The following is a 19,089-nucleotide window of genomic DNA, read 5'->3' on the forward strand; positions in this document are numbered from 1 at the left end:
GCAGGTAAACCACATCCGACACACTGAAATGACCAAGCCCTGATGTAGGGCACTCACCAGTACCTTCTGCAGTGTGGACATGGCTGGGAAGGTCAGCCTCACATCAGTGACCACCATCGGCACCGATAGACCATATCTCCCCCAAATGAGGCCCATCAAAACCTAGCACTGGGCAAATCGGACCCTACATCATCCCACCAATCAGTTCTGACCACAAAAGTTGCTGTGCAGAGAAGGTACACAACACACGCATGCTGAATGGGATGGAGTTCGGGAAAGATGAAAGGCTTATCATATATTGATTTCAAAGTTCAACTTTTATAACAGCATAGAGTTAACCCTCTTCCCAACATGGACAGTCAAGGGGGAGAACGTAAAAGGAGGCCCACCCTTTAGGTCTGACCCAAAACAGGACTGAAAGGGCCTACAGGGGTCTCACTGGGATTCAAGTCCCAGCTCTGCCATTTCCCAGCTGGGCTTACGAGTGGCTGACTAGCCACTGGGAGACAGATCACCTATCTGTGGACAAAGGCCATGGCCCTCCCTGACTTCCAGGACGTGGCGGGGGCGGTAGTATATGTAATCCATTCAAGACAGGCCCTGGCATGCTGTCCGGGCTCCAAATAAAATAAAGGAGGGGCTGCACTCCATTGGGAGCTTCAAACTGGCTTTCCTGGATCTACAGCAGGTGCTGAGATCCCCCCTCCCCGCTTCTGCCTTAACCAGAACAGCTCGGCTCTGATCTCTTTTGCATCTTGGCCTTCTACCTAATAGCATATATAGGAAAATATCTGAAAATCACTGCACCAGCTAATGCCTAGCCCCTGTTCTGGCGATGAGCTTGCTGTGCATCTAGGATCCAGCTGGACCTCCCCTGACCTGGGTGCCTCTCCATCCTCGTGGCCCCCGGCCCTCCCCGCCCTGCCCCTCACACCCTCAGGCCTCCGTTCGCACCTGGTGAAGCGGACCTCGCAGATGTTGCACATGTATGGCTTCTCCCCGGTGTGGGTCCTCATGTGCCGTGGCAGCTTCCCAGCCCCCATGATGACTTTGTGGCAGATGGGGCACTGCTGAGAGGCCTTGGGCTTCAGCTTGCGCTCCTCCACCAGCGGCCAGGGCGGGAAGAGGCCCCCTAGGTGGGTGGCGCTCAGGAAGTTGAGATAGGCACCGTAGTCATCCTCTGCCTTGATGGGGCCCAGCGGCCCCCCGGGAAGGTCCGGGAACATGGCCTTGAAGAAGTCGCTGGGGAAGGGTGGCGGCGGAGGTGGGGGCAGCTCCCCCTTCTCCTCCTCCTTGATCTTGCGGTTCTTGATGACCAGGTCTAGGGGCCCACTGTCCATGGGCTGCTCGGGCAGCTGGGCGAAGGCACCGAAGTCCCCTGACCAGAGGTGTGGAAAGAAGTCTGGGGCGAACGGAGATAAGGAGGCTCTCCTGTCGGGGATGTTGGCTTTGGGGTACAGGTTCTCCCTCAGCAGAGATTCAATGGAGAAGTCCCGGATCACGCCCAGGTGGCCAGGGCTGCCGGCCCGGAAGGAATCGGGGAAGTCCCTGGGTGCGTCTGAATAGGCCTTCTCCGAGAGGTGGTCTGTCTTGGAAGGGCTTTGGTGGCAGTTGATGTCCTGGGGGTCAGGCAAGTTTTCTTGATCAGCAAAATCCTCCGTGTCATCGTCCTCGTCCTCCTCCTCTTCCTCCTCCTCCTCCTCTTCGTCCTCCTCATCGTCATCGTCTTCGTCATCATCGTCGTCCTCTTTGTCATCCTCCTCCCCCCCATCCCCCCCGGGCTCCATGATCTCCAGGCACACGTTCACGATGCACTGGATCTCCAGCATCCTGGCGGCGTTGAGGATGTGCTTGACGTTGGAGGCCGTGATGGTGAGCGTGGAGGTGTAGGCGAACTCCAGGATGGCAGCCAGCGCCTCGGGCTGGACGAAGTCGATCTCGTAGACGTAGGGCTGGCTGGCTAAGGTGCCGGCTGTGAAGAGCTTCTTGAAGTACTTGCTGCAGGCGGCCAGGACGGAGCGGTGGGTGCGGTACTCCTGCTCCTGCACCACCAGGAGCACGTCGCAGAGCAGCCCGTCATGCCGCTGCTCGTTCAGGCTGCACAGGACCTCGCTGCTGTGGTTGGGGAAGGGAATGCCGATCAGCTCGTCAATGCCATTGGCCATGTTCTCAGCCAGAGCCCTGTGGGGACACACACAGGGAGAGACCGGGTTAGAGGACATGGCCCCAAGAGGGGATGCCAGCGCTGGGACCCTGGCCCAGGGAGGCCAGGCCGGTGGGCGTGCTTGCCCACCTCTGCCTTTGCTTGGGGCTCCCCTCCCTCCCCCTCTGCTAGAAACCCGGCCCCTCTTCCTCAGCTTTTCCCAATCTCACCTGGAATTCAGAGCCCCGCTCAAAAGCTGGGGCTTCTCAGTGAACCACTGGGCTCTTCCCGGGACCCCAAAGGCCCTTGGAGTTGGGCTTGTCATTGGGCAGCTGGCGTCTGCCTTTTAGCAAAGGCCGTGGAATCTTCTCGCAGGCACGATTTCACTGAATTCCACTTTGGGAATGTGCAATTCCTGAATGCGGGGACGGACAGCCATGTGAAACTCCATTGCTCTGTATGCTACGGGAATGGTGGCCGCTACGGACTCACGCAACGTCTGTGGGTCAAGCGCCAAAAGAGGAATTTTCTCTCATGACTCAGGGCTCCCTTGGGGAGAATGCTTTGGTTTATTTCACAAATCCTCTGACTCCTCTAACAGATTCAGATTTTGCTACTTTTGGCTATTGATGCGGGCTGTACTAACGGAGGGGGCTACTAACAGTAGCTGAGTTGTTCCCCAGCCAAACTTTGTATGTGGCAGTCTTAACCCCCCAGTATGTCAGAGTGTTACTGTATTTTGAGGTAGGCTCTTTAGAAGGGGAATTAAGGGTAAAATGGGGTCCTATGAGAGGGCTCTCATCCAGTATGACCAGTACCCTTACAAGAGGAGAGTAGGGCACAGACACACAGAGGGAAGACCACGTGAGGACACAGGGTGGAAGACAGCCACCTACAAGTCGAAGAGAGAGGCCTCAGAGGAAACCGACCCTGCCGACACCCTGATCTTGGACTTCTAGCCTCTAGAACTGTGAGAAGATAAATCTCTGCTGTTTAAGCTCCAGTCTGTGGTACTTTGTTATCACAGCCCTAGCAAACAGATAACAGCTTCTACGAATCTTCAAACCGATCTTGTGGCCCATTTTCAGCAAGGGAATGGGGGCCTTATGGCAGGTGTTCTGCTTTCTGACCTATTTCTGGCTTCATCTTAGCTGATGAGGTTTCCTTCATTTGCAATTCTTGATTTTTTAGAAAACACTGACCTCCTATATGTGTATATCTGTGAGCCATTTGACCTATAAATATTTATATTCAATATTAAATTCAAGCTCATTGTTAGTTAATTTATCATGTCTGTATTCTGTTACTCTTTGGGAAACATATCCCTATGGGGAGAAGCCTCTTCTAAGACACCTCAGCATTATCTATACATAAAACAGGAAGTGTGGCTGGTCATAGCCGCCAGCGGTCGGGGAGGCGGGCGCAGAGGACAGCAGGCACCCCCTCCCTTCAGGGAGCAGAATTCACAACCCAAGTCAACAGATTCAACCTGGACAACAAGCCACCTCAATTTTTATGCCAGGGCACTGACGGCCCTGCTACTCGGGGCAAAGCTTGTCTGTGGCCCATGGATAAATCCTAGCAAAAGCTTGGCCCTTACCCAGCTGCAATTACAGTGGGGAGAAAAGAAAAAGGAAAACAAAGTCTGGAAGATCAACGGCTCAGTGGAAAGAGCTTTGGGGATCCCCACGTACTTATCTTCGGGATGTTTCTGCCCTGAGAAGGCAGAGGCAGTGGAAGGAGAGAAGAGAGAAGTGCCAGGCCCACAATATGTGCCCCAAGTGGCCTGGAGGCACCAGGGACCTGGTGGGGTGTCAGGGTGCTGGGTCCTCTGCCACCCTCCTCTCTCTCCTCTGTGGGTGGTGGAGGGTCTTAGCCTTCCCCCCGCAATCTCGCCCGGGGAAGGTATTCAAGAGGTTTCCCAGAGCAAAGGCCTTGCCGCTTTCCTGCTTTCTTAAAAAGGGCCAGAGACCCCGCAGGCCGTGCATTCATTCTCTAAATAGACTTTGGGTTTCTTCCTGTGCCCGCCCCTGCTCTGGGCTCTGGGGATGCACAGAAGGCAAACCAAGCAGGCCCTTGCTCTAACAGAGCTTACAGGGACATAACAACTGTGATAAAGATGCAGCAATATCCACCAAAGAGGAATAAGATATCACCACACACCTATCAGAATGGCTAAAGTAACAAAAAGTGACAACACATCGCTGTGTCTGCCTGGCTCTCTCTGGGTTCACTCACTCTGGGGGAAGCCAGCTGCCATGTCATCAGGACAGTTCTATGGCGAGGTCCGCGTGGCAAGGGACTGAGCAGGTCCAAGTCACCAGCTGTGTGAGTGAGCCACCAGGAGAGTGGGTCATTCAGTCCCAGTCAGGCATTCAGAGGACAGCACCCCTGCTGACATCCTGACTGCAGCTTCCTGAAAGGCACTGAATCAGAACCACTTAGCAAAGCTGCTTCGGAATTCCTGACTCATAGACACCGGGAGATAGTAAATATTTATTCTTGTTTTAAGTTACTCAGTTTCAGAGTAATTTGTTATACAGCAATAGATAACATAAGAGATAACAGATAATACAACAGGCAACACAGAGGCACTATTCACTTCATAGACATTATGGGTTTGTGATAGCTATCGTTTCTGGCAGATGGTGTTAAATGCTGTCTTCTGACAAAATCAGTATATTATGACACTAGTTTGATAGATGGAAGTAGATGTATCGAGGAAATGACCCCTTTTTTTAATTCCCACGAAGCTACCCTAATGGTAGCAGGGTTCTGACCCTCAGAGGAACCTTCTCACCTGAAAAGACTGTCCGTGAATGAAATGCCCCATCAACTATTAAAAGCCCAAATCATTAAAACCTCAGGAAATTAGTTCTTTCATGCAAGTTTTCTTGCTTGCCAAGGGCTTATTCCTATAAAGACAAAAATGTTTTAAAATGTTTTTCAGGAAAAATTCCCACAATTCCTTAAACTTATCCCCACCTTCTTAAATAGAGGAGCTGGAACCCATTGGATGGGGTGTAGGTGATCCGTGTCTCACCCGAGCCCTCTGAGGGACGGAGAGCACCATCCCTGTGCTAAATGTCCCGCTTCCCATGCTTTTGGAGCTGGTCTGCTTGGGCCTGGGGGTCAGGAACCACAGCTGTGTGACTCTGGGAGGCCCCACCACCTCTCCGGGCTTCTCTTTCCTCATCTTGTCATTGGATGGACAGGGGAAATCTGAAAACCGGAGTCCATGAGGAAGCACAAAGTGGATCTGGCAGTGGGGAGGGGGCAACAGGCCTGGGTGACCCTGGACTTGAAGGCTGGTCTGTCCAGCAGCGACTTCTCACCATGGCATGGTTTGGAATCTTTGTCCCATTCCTGGAGGAACAGATGCAACCACAGAGCTCGGGGCTGTTTTTCCTGGCAGGAGGTATCAGGGGAAGGGGGGCTGTGGTTTGCTGTTTATTGACTCTTTGGGAAGAAGTGCCCCCACGCTGCCTTCACTCTGGAAGCTTCCCTGGTGACCCTAAGATCCCCATGCCTGGAGGGCCCGCAGACAGCAGTGTTCCAGAGGGGATGCCATGTCCAGTCTCCACCTTTGCACCCAGGCCCTCCATCCCCTCCCTTCCATCCCTCCCATCACCCAAGCCAGGGCACTCTTTCTCCAAGAATAACACGCTCAGGAAAGAAAATTACACACACACGCACACAAACACAAAACCAAACCGCTCGACAGCTAGGAGAGGCTTGACGCAAAATATGAACCTCTGGTAGGAAGGTGATAGAAAAAATATAGAGTCAAGAAATAAAGGCGGAGGAGGAAAAGGGGGAAAGAGGAGCTTGCAAATGGAAGAAGGAGGTTAAAGAGCCAGAATGCAGGGCGGGTGAAACCCTTTCAGGTGTGGTCCCCATTCCAGAGGACATGAGGCTCACCACAGCCTCCCCTGGGCCTGTGCCCTCTGTGGAAGATTCTAGAGCCCAGGTATGTCCAAGTAGCCTTCTGGCAAAGGCAGCACTTCTCATCTCTGGCCTAGGTTAATTCAACTGTAACATGAGAACATCACCAGCCTCAGGTACTCTACCTGCCTCCCCCCTCTCACTATAGGGAGATGGGTCATGCCCTTTAGCTCACCAGCTAAAGAGGAGGAGGGGGTGTTTCTATGAGAGGATCAGAGAAGAGGTGGGGTTGGAGCCTTTGGAAGGAGAGAGAGGGCCTTGGACTTAGAGAATTGCACTGTAGAAACCTGGCTCTAGAAGTCCTCCGAACTAATTTCTTGAGTGTGACTTGAATTTTTGTTTTTATTTGTGTCTTGTTCTAATAACCAAATCAATCAAGCAGGCAAGCCAACATTTATAATAACAATCAATACTAGCTACCATTTATCAAGTGCCTGTAACGCGTCGGTCATTGCACCTCTAAGCCTTCTTCAATCAACACGAGCATGAGAGATACGTATTTTTATCATCACCCATTATCATTGGGCAAGTAAGTGACTTGCCCAATGCCACACACAAGTGTCCGGACCAGGGTCTGAACCCGGCTGCATTTGGTGCCAAAGCTCACGTTCATTCCCCTTATAACACTGCCCCCTACAAAGTCCGACTCGTGGGTAGGGGGATTTGGACCCTAGCCCCCAAAGGTTTAGAGATTTAATCAGAGCCAGGGCTGAGGGTTGTACACCAGGGACCTAAGACCCAAGCAGGCCAGGGGGGCTCAGGACTGAGCACCAGTGAGAGAGGTATGGACAGGGAGGCAACAGACCCCTGTGGGCTGGGGGATCGGAGCAGGCTTCCAGGAGGAGGGGCCCTGTCTGATCTGTGAGGGATAAAGAAGATTTCACTGGGCAGAGGGGCAGGAAGGACCCGCCCCATATCATTTGGATCTGGAAAGCTTTGGATTTCTAGAGTCCCATCTGAAGATGTGTTTACCCTGGGTCCTGAGCGGGATCACACAAGAAGCTGTTCTCAGCCAGCATGTGCCTGAACTTGGCTGACAGCCATCTGACAACAGGGGGATTATGCTGGGAGGTGGAGAGTGAGGGCCCTGCTTTAAGACCTCCCGGGTGCACATCCTGGCCTCGGGGACTAGGTTTCACCCTCCTGAGCTCAGTTTCTTCATCCGTTCAGTGGGGATGGTGAGAGTTGCTGGGCGGATCAAATGAGGGAAGGCACATGACGTGCTCCTGGGACAGAGGAGGTAGGTACTCAAACACTGCTGGCAATTAGGAAGTCAGGGAGGGACAAAGACACCTAACAGGGGTCTTGACAGAGGGAGGTGGCATCATACCAGGAACGAATTTCCCTTCTGTATAGTTTTGCAGAGATCATACTAGTTAATCACCTCTCCCAAAGACATTCCCAGGGCCACCCCAGCATGTGGAGGACGTTGTAGTCTTCCAAGGTCCTTTCATACCTCCTGTCTCATGTACTCCTAACCCAAAGAGGCAGGCAAGGCTTGTAGAAACTTTATGCCTATTTTACAAGTGAGGAAAATAAGGCACAGTGAGTAGCTTATGCCCAAGGTCACACAGCGCATTAATGTCAGAGCGGGAATTAGAACCAGGTATTCTGATGCCTAAGCCTGTGCCCCCAACTGCGTGTGGGGTTGCCTGACTAGTAGGCACCCCATGTTCTAGGACTGGTTTTACTAGGAATGTGAAGTGCAGGGATTGGCAAATTATGTGTATACTCCTGCTGCCCTCAGTTTGCTTATGTGGGAAATGGGGAAGTAATTGCATGGATCTCACTTGCTCCAGGGCAGGCTTTGTCTCTTATATGTCTGTATCATTCCCAGGATGCCATTAAGCAGGAACATGGGAGACGCTGAATGAATGAGGTCTGTTCAAATACAAGGTGGAGAGAGCCTTGAAGTCACAAAAGGCAGTGGGTGGCCCCAGCCCTCTGCACTGGGGACATCTGACATTTGAACAGAGCCCTATCATTCGGAAAGTGTTTATATCTATTCATTTCATCCTTATTATGATTCTCATTTGATGGGGATCAGAGAGGCTAAGTCATTTGCCCCAAGTCACACAGCTAGAAAACAGCAGGTCAGGAATTTGATTTCTGCTCCAGTCCCATCTCTTTCCTGTCCTCCATGGCTACCTCAGTGATGTGACTTTCAGGACAATTCTATTGCCTTGATCCACAAGTCCAGTGCCTCCTTGAATCATGATCAGGTCAGCAAATCTGGGGCCCAGGATGATGCTTCCATCTGCCAAATCCCCACGGCAGACTGGCCCCAGCTGGCAGGCTCCCACTGCCCTGGGAGTGGTCCCACCCCCCTCTCCAGCCTCCAATTCCTCCCCTGCCTGGGCCTGGAGCTTCAAAGACGCCTGGCAGAATTAGTGACTGCCATGAGGGTGAGGGTGGAGTTGCACAGGGGCAGAGAAGGGATGTGGATTCTTTTCCAGATTTGGGAATGAGGCTAGGTAGCACCTACCTGCCTCCTTCAAGCAGGTCCTTAGTCTCTGTGGTCTGTGTAGGCAGGGACCAGGGCAGGAGAGAGCCCAAGGAGGCCTGGCCCAAGCAGCTGTCCAGCCCCGTGGATCTCTGCTGGGTGCGCCCCACCCTGCCCTTAGCACTTCCCCTAAGCAGGGCAGCCACACCCCTTGGCCCCTGGAATGCCCCAGAGGCTGGGGCCAGACATGTGGGCTGGAAGGCTGGGCGGTGGGGCAGGGCCTCCTCAACTTCCAACCTTTGCTCCACCTGCCAGAGCTCCCCGGGCAGAGCCCTCCCAGCTGTATGAAGCCTGCCCCACCTGCTCTGCTACCCTGCCAAGACATGCCTGGAGGCCACAGTCCCCAGCTCAGCCTTGGGCCCAGGGCTTGGGGCCGCTTGGTGTCTGTGAAATGAGCTCTGAGCCTCCCTCCTCTGCAAACGGTGATGGATGTTCCAGATGTTCCCTGACAGCTGGGATACAGGCCCTCTCGGCAGCACATGGTCATGCTTCCCCATTCTCCCCGACCCCCTCCCCCAGTGCCTGGTCCCTCCACCCACAGCATAAGACTCGACAGGGCACAGGCCAGGCCCCGCAGGAGTGCCTGTGTTTCTACCCCACACGGAGGGATTCTCCCCACATCCCTACACCTGGGGGCCTGAGCTCCTTCTCTTGACACCAGGCACTCAAGTCCCTGCCTCTCTGTCCTCTGAAGCCCCCTGACTTAACTGTGCTGTGTGTTTGTTGAGCACACCCACTTTTCTCTATACATTTTCTGAGGAACCCTTGGTACAGAAGGAATTATTTGGCCCACTTGGCTGGCGAGAAACCGAAGCTCATGCTGGGTGAACTGTCTCGCCCAAAGTCACAGAACAAAGTAAGTGACAGAGACCCCGGACCTCCTGACTTGTCACCCAGACCCTGTCCACTGTATCACACTGTATCTATTTCTTATCACCTCCACCCTCATCACCATCACCACCTCCACACTCCACGTTGGTTTGGTTTTATCAGAACAAGGTCTAGAACCCCCACTGGGAGTTTTGACGGGGGACAAAATCCAGGGTGTGCTTCTCGCCCCCTACATTCTTACCGGGATGAAACACACACTTGGGACGGACTTGAGGGGTACCTCAGAGGGCAGCTTGAGTGATGGGTGAGGAAGATTGAGGGGCAGCTCTGCACCTGGGCTTTGGTCCTGGGGTGGGGTGGGGGCGTCTGAGTGTCGGAGCTGTTTAATCTCCCCCGGGAGGAACCTCTTCTTCACAGCATCTGGGTGAACCCCAAGTGGGTGTGCCGGGGCCCCTGCCCCCATCCCCTCACCCAGGGGGTGGCTTGGAACCTGTTACTCTTCAAAGCACTTCCACCTGCGTGGCAGCAGGCGAGGCCAGTATTATACCCATTTTACAGATAAAGAAACAAAAGTGAAGTGAAGTGAAGGTCACAACATCCATCAATAACGCTGGAAATCTCACGTATTCCCTGAGGCCGTAATCTGGGGGCCGCACTGTGCAGTAACCTTGCAGGAAAGATAGGAAGGGTGGGTTGTCTAGGGTCTGCATGGCCTGGAGGGGCTGAGGCCCCTAGCACACCGGTGGGGAGGGTCCCACCTCAGACGGCTAGAGCGCTGGCTGGGCTGGCCTTGGGAGTCTGGGCCAGACACATAAGTGGTATTCCTTCCAACTGTGGTTCTTTAATTATGTATTCATCCTTTATTTATTAGAGGGCAAGGTGGGGGGGGAAGACTTGTTTTCTTTTAAGAGAAATTACACACCTCTTTATGTTCCAAATAAAGGATTTACTACTTGTGTTTATTACAGGCGATTTCCCGAGCCAGAAAACTCCTTGGGAGGCTTATTAAACCTTATTAAACCACCGAAAATTTAGATAATAAAATAAATCACTTGTTTCCCATAAAGAGCACTAGGCCCCGGGTTACTGAGTTTCAGAATCCCAGCTGCCTCTGGCTGCCTTTTCAGGGGGTGTCCCGGCTGGTGGGCTGGTGGGCTATGCTCCCCACGGCCACGAGCTCAGGGTGGGGAGGTGGGGACCTCACAGGAGCCCCCGGGAGCGCTATTCTTTCAGCATTTCTGCCCAAAGGGGCCGTCTCCTGCAGAGGGGCAGGAATGATTTAGATTTTGTGAGCTATTTGAGGAGTTGTGTTTGGAGTGGGTTAAGAAGCACCACTTATTTCAACCCTTCCTGGGGATATAGTTTAGTGTTTCTTCTAGGAGGCACCAAGGTGCTTACACAGCTGGCCAGCCTGAGCACGCTCTGCCGTCCAGCCACCTTGACCTGTGAGCCCAGGGATCCCTGTGCATCTCCTATTGCCGCCGGGCCAGGGGGCTTGATGTTGGGAGAAGGGAAAGCACTGCCAGGTGAGAGGGCCAGAGCTGGAGCGGAAGAAGGCCGAGGCCTGTTTTGGGAAAGGGCATGAAGAGGAGGGGCTGAGAAACGCCCAGGTGTGCAGTCGGCAGAGGGGGCTACGACGCTTTGGGGGAGGAGGTACAATTAAAGTCTGCACTGACAATTCATCTGTGCTCTGCAGCTGAGCTACTGGTGACCTCGGACTGGCCACGGTCCCTTTCTTTTTTTTTTTTTTTTTTGCTGTACGCGGGCCTCTCACTGTTGTGGCCTCTCCCGTTGCGGAGCACAGGCTCCGGACGCACAGGCTCAGCGGCCATGGCTCACGGGCCCAGCCGCTCCGCGGCATATGGGATCCTCCCAGACCGGGGCACGAACCCGTATCCCCTGCATCGGCAGGCGGACTCTCAACCACTGCGCCACCAGGGAGGCCCCACGGTCCCTTTCTGAGCTTCGGTTTCTTCTTTTATGTGAGACCAGGAGTCTGTGAACGTCCCTTGCTGCCCACACACTCGACGGTGCTATGGTGCCCTCTAGCTGATCCACTTAAATATTCTGGCTCCAGGGTGGATCTTTGGATTCTGAGGTCACGAGCAGCTCAACCTCTGCTGTCTTGGGGCTGCTGTGCCCGACTGTGGACTTTCTGATTCTGTCTTCCACCCCCAACCCAGGTGTCTCAGGGACGCTGCCAGGTTACACAGGGAAATAAGTGTGAACACACATTGGGCTTTCAGAGGACACTGTGTTCTACAGTGTCAAGATGGGATTAGCATTTGACCACACCGGGCAGAGCACTAGAGACTTGACAGTTTGGTAAAAGACGCGTGATATGCTCCCTCTCCCCGGAGGGAGGGTGAGGCGGCCGCTCTGGGTTTATCTTCCCAGCTCTCTGACAGTGCCAGGGGTGGGTGTGGAGCTGGGCAGCGGCCCGGGGAAGGGTCTGGAAATTGCTTCTCCAGAATGTGCCCTAATTCATTACAAGCAATTCTACAGGCCCTGTGTGGGGAGCATGAGGAAGAGACAGGCACCCAGCTTGACAGAGATACAACATATGGGAGATGGAGGGTTCCTTCTGAGATTCCTCCAGCTGATATCGACCGAATGAAACTATCAGCTGAGATGTACTGAGTGCTCGGTGTGAGTTGCTGACCTAAATATTTTATGTAGATTCTCTCACTGAATCCTCTCCAAAACCCATTTTTCAGATGGAGAAACTGAGGCAGAGTTGGGACTTGAACCCAAGCTGCCGGGCTCCAGGTTTCCTAAGCAGAGTTTAACCATCTGCGGCTGGAGAAACAGGGATGGAATTCCTTAAGAACTCACAGAAAAGTGGGAGATAAAGACAGCAGTGCTAAGAGCTAGGCCAGAGGTGAGAACAGGGTCCCTTGGGGGCAGGCCGAGGGGGCAGGGACTCCATCGGGGTGGGGTTGGGGAACTCCACTGGGGAAGCGCTGGCAGGGAGAGGAGGCCTCAGATGCACTCAGACTGTGTAAGAGGCCATGGGAAGGAAGTCAGGGAAGCTTCTGGATGGGAGAGGAATCTGCTTGGAGCTGCATTTGAGGAGGTGTCAGCAACAGGCAGTCCCGGAAGGGCAAGGCAGGGCAGCTGGAAACCAGCTAGGATACTGTACCCTCTGACCCGTTCCTCACAGCCACACCCCTGCTCCGGACCCCTGGGGTCAGGAGGGGTAGGGAGAAGCTCCGGGGGGGAAGGAGCCGAGGGAGGAAGGAGGGCAGGATCCCTCTCCCAGGCCTCATCCAGGTGTAAGATGTCCTGGTTATGCCTCAGCTCTTGAAAAGCACTTCGGCCTCCCTGCTGCCGTCCACTTGGATTTGGAGATAAGGCCTGGATCAGCAGCCCAGCCGGATGGCCTCAAGGATCCCACCCCTGCCTGTGTTTTCCAAAGGAAGTGAAACCTCAGATTTGCCTCAAAACTTGCACTTTTCTTCTAAGCAGACGCCATCCACCATGAGAACCGCCTGGCATTTGGCTGGAAGGACAAACTGGAAGCTTGCAATTTTCGGGCTTAATTGCACAGTTAGTTCCATATAATATTATTATATAGAACTTTTATTGCATCGAGAAACTCCAAGCATTTCCTTTTCTTAGTTACACTTGAGCCCTGTCCCTCCTCGGCTATAATTTTCTCTCTTGCCCGCTGCAGAACTGATGGCTGTTTGGTTCCAGGAGCCCTCTCCAAAGACAGGACAATTAGGATGTGAGTGGAAACTCATTTGTCACGAGCGGTTTACTCATGGAATACGAGTCAATTCACAAACATTACTGATCACTCACCACGTCTTGATTGGGGCTTCATGCTGTGTGGGGCTCTAAACAAGACCCTGCACCTGCTTTTGAGGACCTTCTGACTTTCCTGAGCAGTAAAACTAACCCACGGCAAAATATTAGGGAGAAATAGGAACCCAGAAGGAATTCCATGTGAGCTGGGTCCTGCAATCAAGGATGTGGGAGCCAGTAGGTGGGTGTCTGGGCTACACAGCTGTCTGGGCAGGACCCCAGAGCTAGGCAGCTGTGATGGAGAGACTGCTTGAGGGTGTACAGCAAACACCCCCTTTGGAGCACAGCCCAGAGTCCAGCCTCCCCTGTATGTTTGGTTTCTCCAGTGCACATCTCAGGGGATGGGAGCTTTCCTACCCTCTGCCACACTTGCCCCTAGCCACAGCAGGCAGCACCAAGGACAGGACGCTTTCACAGCCTCGGGGGAGGGTGTCTTACCAGTCAGCACCTTCCAAGTAACTATCCCCACCCCCTCCGCCCCGCCCACCACCATTCGTCATTCATCTGCGCTGGGAGTTTTGGTCTCCAGACTATCAAAAATTACAGTGAAAATATTCTCAAGGGACAAGCATCCCCCACCCCATCTGCACTCCTCAGCCCCCAGCCCATAAAAGCCTGGCTGACGTACTGATGAACCAGAATGGGTTCAGCAGGTTCCTTGTACCTAGGAAGTCTTGGTCCCCCTTTGAAGTCTCAAGATCAAAAATGTTGAAGAAATACAAGGTTAAAGAGTTAGAAAAGAGTTGGTGAAAAAACATCATTATTTGCAGAGGATATGACTGGATACTTTCCTACACGCACAGTGGACAAGTTCAAAAATATATTAGAGGATCCCATTTACTTGGCAACGAAAATAGATATAACACCTAGGAATGCGCTCATAAGAAATGTGCACAATCCATACAAAGAAAGTTTTAAATCATGACTGAAGCACTCTTTAAAAAGACTTAAATGAGGGCTTCCCTGGTGGCACAGTGGTTGAGAGTCCGCCTGCTGACGCAGGGGACACGGGTTCGTGCCCCAGTCCGGGAAGATCCCACGTGCCGCGGAGCGGCTGGGCCCGTGAGTCATGGCTGCTGAGCCTGCGCGTCTGGAGCCTGTGTGCCGCAACGGGAGAGGCCACAACAGTTAGAGGTCCGCGTACTACAAAAAAAAGACTTAAATGGAAGGTATATGCTGCTTTTGGATAGGAAGCCATAATACTGTAAACATGCCAGTTCCCTCCTAAATAGTTCATTAAATGCAATATGGTCCTAATAAAAATATCAACCAGAATTTCTATTGAAATTAGTTAAGCTGACTCTGAAGTTCATATAGCAAAATAGGCACTTAAGAATAGCCAAGAGATTTCTGAAACAGGTGACTAATGGGAGTAAGGGGACTAGCCTTACCAGATATGAAAACATAAAGTCATAAAAATAAAATATTTTGTAATGGATCATGAACAGAGAAACAGATCAATAAAGTGTCACTGGCAGTCCATAAACAAACTCACATAAATTCATATACATATGGATTTAGCAAATAGTAAAGGTGGGATTTCGATTTTTATTTTAAGATGGATTTTTCAGTAAATGGGATTGGGAAAACTGGCCAATCATGTAGGAAACAAAACAAAACAAAATTTGGATCCCTTCCCCACTCCTTACACCAAAGTAAATGATGGGTAGAGTAAAGATTTAAAAGGTTAAAAAAAAAAGAATTATGAAAAAAAATTGGAGAATTGTTTTATAATCTCAAAGGGAAATGTTCTTCTAAGTAAGAAACAAATAAGCTGGGAAAAATATTTGCAAAACATATGATGAAGGGTTAATCTCCTTTATAGAAAGAGCTTATATTAAATCATGAAAAGACCTATAGCTTGCTAGAAAATTGCAAAAACTGTTTTAGCTTAAAAGAAACATGAACGAGAAGATCACAGAAAAAGAAATATAAAAAACTTTTAAATATGTGAAAAATGCCCAGCATCACTCAGGATTAAAGACATAAAGGTTAAATACAAAGAGATTTTAATTCTGATGACCTAGAAATTTCCCTTATGGATATTATTTTCATTATGACATGTATCCAACTTAGGTACAAAGCTCATCCCTGCAGCATTGTTTCTATACCCAAAGACTGGAAGCAAACAGTATGTTCATCAATGGAGGGCTAGCTTAGTACACCATGGAGTACTATGCAACCATTAAAAAGAATGAGGCATATCTGTGTACGGATATATGGAGAATAGCTCTAAGATTCAACTGCAAAGCATGCTACATAGAGAGTGTTTTGTTACCATGTTTGGAAAGAAAAAGATGACCCTGTGCACATATTTTTTGGCAGATGAAAAGGCTAACTTAGGAAAGATACACTAAAAACTGGGTACTGGTTCTTTCCGAGATGGTGTTGGAGAGCTGCCAGTGAGGGGTAGAAGGCAATTTATTTTTCTATATAGACTCATTGGTGATATTTGAATTTTAAAGCCGTTACTATTAAAAATGTTGAGTGATTCGAATTCTCTCCCATCTTTCACAAAACTCCCAAACTCTTTGGGATTTACTGTAATGTCTGATCGTTGCTGATATGTTCTGGGGCCTTTCAGAAACTCTATCTCAGTTTTTCTGTCTGTAAAATGGAGTTAACGACACTGGGCTGTCTATCTCCTAGGTGGTTGTGAGGATCAGATGAGAACTGGATGAGAACCATCAAGTCCTGCAGGATACAACTGTAGGATATTAGGGGTGGCCCACAGTCTGACCAGAACCTGCCTACGACATAGTAATATTCCTGTGGCTAGAAAAGCAGGCTATGCATGGGAGTTGCAGTCTCCAATAGTGGAAGAGCCCACGATTTCAGCCTCAGGAGGCCATTGGTTAGTCCAACATTTATCATATAGCAATAGAGAACACAGGGAAGAGAGGAAGCCAGAAGGTTGTTTGGCACCATCTGAACTTCAAGAACTCTGGGAGGGTCTGGCTGCAAATGATGATCTTCCTGATAATCAAAACCATACTGCTTTCTAGTCAACACCTATTTCACATGCATTAACCCATTTGTTACGCCCATTTTACAGATGTGGCTACTGAGCCCTAAAGGATTAAAGCGACCCATTAAAGGCACCCAGATAGTAAGAGGCTGAGCCTCCCCACCTGGATCTAGTCATTTATTTACTACAGAATTTTGATGACTCCCTTTAGGGGATCCCACCATTCCAGTCTGCCCATCACAGTCCTCCATAGTCTGGTCTTGACCTTACTTCCCAGTGCTCTCCCACCAGGAATCTCTCTTTAAAGCTGGCTTGTGCACTGCCCTCCAAACACACCATGCTCATTTCAGCCTTGTGCCTATTGCTTTAAGTGGTCACACCTCCAGGCCCACCTCTCTCTCGAAGAGACCAAAGAGGAAGAGACTGAGCTCCAGTCTCACTTCTTCCCTAACAGTCTCCCCCTCTAACCCAAGGTGATGTTTAATCAGTGTCAGCCAGGTTCCAGGATGGCCCCCAGTGATCTTCACTTCCTGGTATTCACACTTTGTGAATTCCTTCCCACGTTGTACCAGGGTTGGTCTGTGTAGCCAGGGAAGTGATGGTGTGAGACTGCCAAAGCTAGGTGATAAGAGACATTGCCACTTTTGCCTTGCTTTCTCTGGGTACTCATGCTGTGGGAGAAACCTCTTATCATGTTGGGAGATATGGAAGCAGCCTATGGAGAGGTCCAAATGGGCAGGAACTGAGACCTCACCAACAACCAGCACCAAGTTGCTAGCTACTGAGTGAGCCACCTTGGAAGCATGTTTTTAGTCCTAATCAAGCTTAAGATGACCTCAGTCAGTCAACATCTTGACTATAAACTCATGGGAAACCCTGATCCAGAACTCCCCAGCTAAGCTGCTCCTGAATTTCTGGGTATAAAAATCATGAGGATAATAAATGTTTAGTGTTGTTTCAAGCAGCTAAAGTTTGGGGACATTTTTGTTATACTGTTTGTTAGCTGACTAATGCACCCTTTCACCCCCTTTCAGGAGTCAGGATATTATCCCTTGGCCCTTGCCCATTTACTGTCTTGCCTAGCTTTTCACAAGTATAATCTTGTTTCCCCAATGAAACAAGAAACATGTGTGGTTTATAATCCCCCTATATCTCCCATCATGCCTAATGGGGGGCTGGGAACAGAGGGTGAGATCCACAATCATTTTCTGGCCTCCTGTTTGTGAAGAGAAGGTGAGTGTGTAACTGAAAGGCTACAGCACATGAATGCACGATGTTTCCTCTTGACTAGTAGCCTTATAAGCATGCAAACAACTCACACAGAATACCTGCAAACCCACCACCTAAGACCTACAGCTCGCCCTCACACCGGAGCACTCCATTCTGAGCATTCCCAAATGTTCCATGGTGAGTCACAGCCGTGATTCACCCCCAGGGGGTCTCCCAGAGGGATGGAGTGGGAGGAAGCCCTGGAAAGGGCCGTTACTTCTTACTAGTGACACTGAATGCTAGCTTGTTTCCAAAAATGTTTCTTTCAAAGCCGGAGTGACAGCTCCCACCTTCTGATGCTCAATTGTAAATAGATGGTATGCTTATGCCCAAAGAACTGTGTAGAAGTTTAAGAATCATAAAGAGAAATACTGCCGAGGGAGCTGCTGCTGCTCCTAAAACAGCTCCACCCCACCCCCAGCCTCTGCAGAGCTGCCTGCCCATCCCCAGAGACACATCTCCAAACCCACCCAGGCTATTCTCCCTACAGGCAGCGGGTGGGAGGACACGACCCTTCCTCCGCTCCCTCCCTCCTCCCATCTCTTTCCCAAGCCAGCAGGCTGAGTCTTCAAGACTAATCCAAAAAAGCTAAAGGGCGGAGGGGAGCCCTTCTGTAAACCGGTGTCTAAACAGAGGCAGCTCCACCAGGTTTTTGGCCGGGTGGGTGGAGGTGACCAAAGATACAATTATAACGTAGCCCATCCTCTCCCACAAGACCGCTTTAACCAGCGTGTAATAAAGCCCCGGCTCATCCACCCTCTGATGTGGATCAGATGAGATGCATTTTTAGCTTTTCTGGGGAGTCTGTGCCAGTGGGGGAAGCAACAAACAAATAAGCTACAGTCATTGGGAGGAGGAAAAGTCAGAGCCTACTGAGCAGGGACCCGGGAGTCCACCCACTGCTCCTGCCACGGCTAGCTGTCCTGGTCCCAACCTCAGCTGGGATTGCACCTCCCTCTCTCTCCCTCCTCTGTTCCAGACGTCACTGTGTTGTCCCTGCACCATCTTGGTTACCTGTGCCTTCCCCTCCATTCCTGCTGCCGCTCGTTCAGAAGTGAATCTGTTCTCACCACCGACTCCCAGCATGCACGCCGGGCTCCACCACGTGGGTCCTGCCTACCTTGTCCGCCTGCCTGCCTCCAACGATTGGAGGGTGTTACCAGCATGCCCAGCTCCCACCCCCTCGGCCTTGCTCTCCTGTCCCCTCTGCTGAAGGCTGCTTGCCTGCCAACGTCCTCCTCCTAGCCCACATTTAGCGGGCTAACTCTTGCTCATCCCTTAAGACTTGACCCAGGCATCACCTCCTCCAGGAAGCTTTCCTGAATTAGATGCCTGCCCTCCATGTTCGTTTGCTTCCCTCTCTCCCAGCCCTCACCACATAGAGATGTAACTGGAAAGTGGGTGTGACTGTGATCAACCTGTGGGAGAGGAGGGAGAAGTAGCTCTGGGATGTGAGGTGCCAAGGGTGGGGGTCAGGACAGGGGTGGATAGACCACAGTGGGTGCTGCAGGATGAGCACTGGAGTGTCAGGAATCCCTATAACCCAGGGGGTGAGAGGGGCTGCCAGGACCGGACAGAAGCAGGTTCCAGTCCAATCCCAGGTGCCTGAAAGGTGGTGAC

General features: G+C 51.4%; 1 protein-coding gene across 5 annotated transcripts in view; it reads right to left on the bottom strand.

Annotated features, from left to right (window-relative positions):
* ZBTB7C (zinc finger and BTB domain containing 7C) overlaps nucleotides 1–19,089 on the bottom strand; it is a gene marked incomplete at its 5' end in the record, with an annotated part of 374,377 nt that overhangs the window by 12,437 nt on the left and 342,851 nt on the right. For 4 of the 5 annotated variants that reach the window (XM_082640978.1, XM_082640976.1, XM_082640977.1 and 1 more), the window contains one exon: nucleotides 955–2,181. In XM_082640978.1, coding sequence (XP_082497104.1) covers nucleotides 955–2,165 — 1,211 coding nt within the window. Of the gene's footprint in view, nucleotides 1–954; nucleotides 2,182–2,373; nucleotides 2,396–19,089 lie in introns of those variants that run through there. The other variant, XM_082640979.1, reaches the window with a different exon arrangement.

Source organism: Mesoplodon mirus (genome assembly GCF_964341445.2).
Source record: "Mesoplodon mirus genome assembly, chromosome: 13".
Lineage (NCBI taxonomy): Eukaryota > Metazoa > Chordata > Mammalia > Artiodactyla > Ziphiidae > Mesoplodon > Mesoplodon mirus.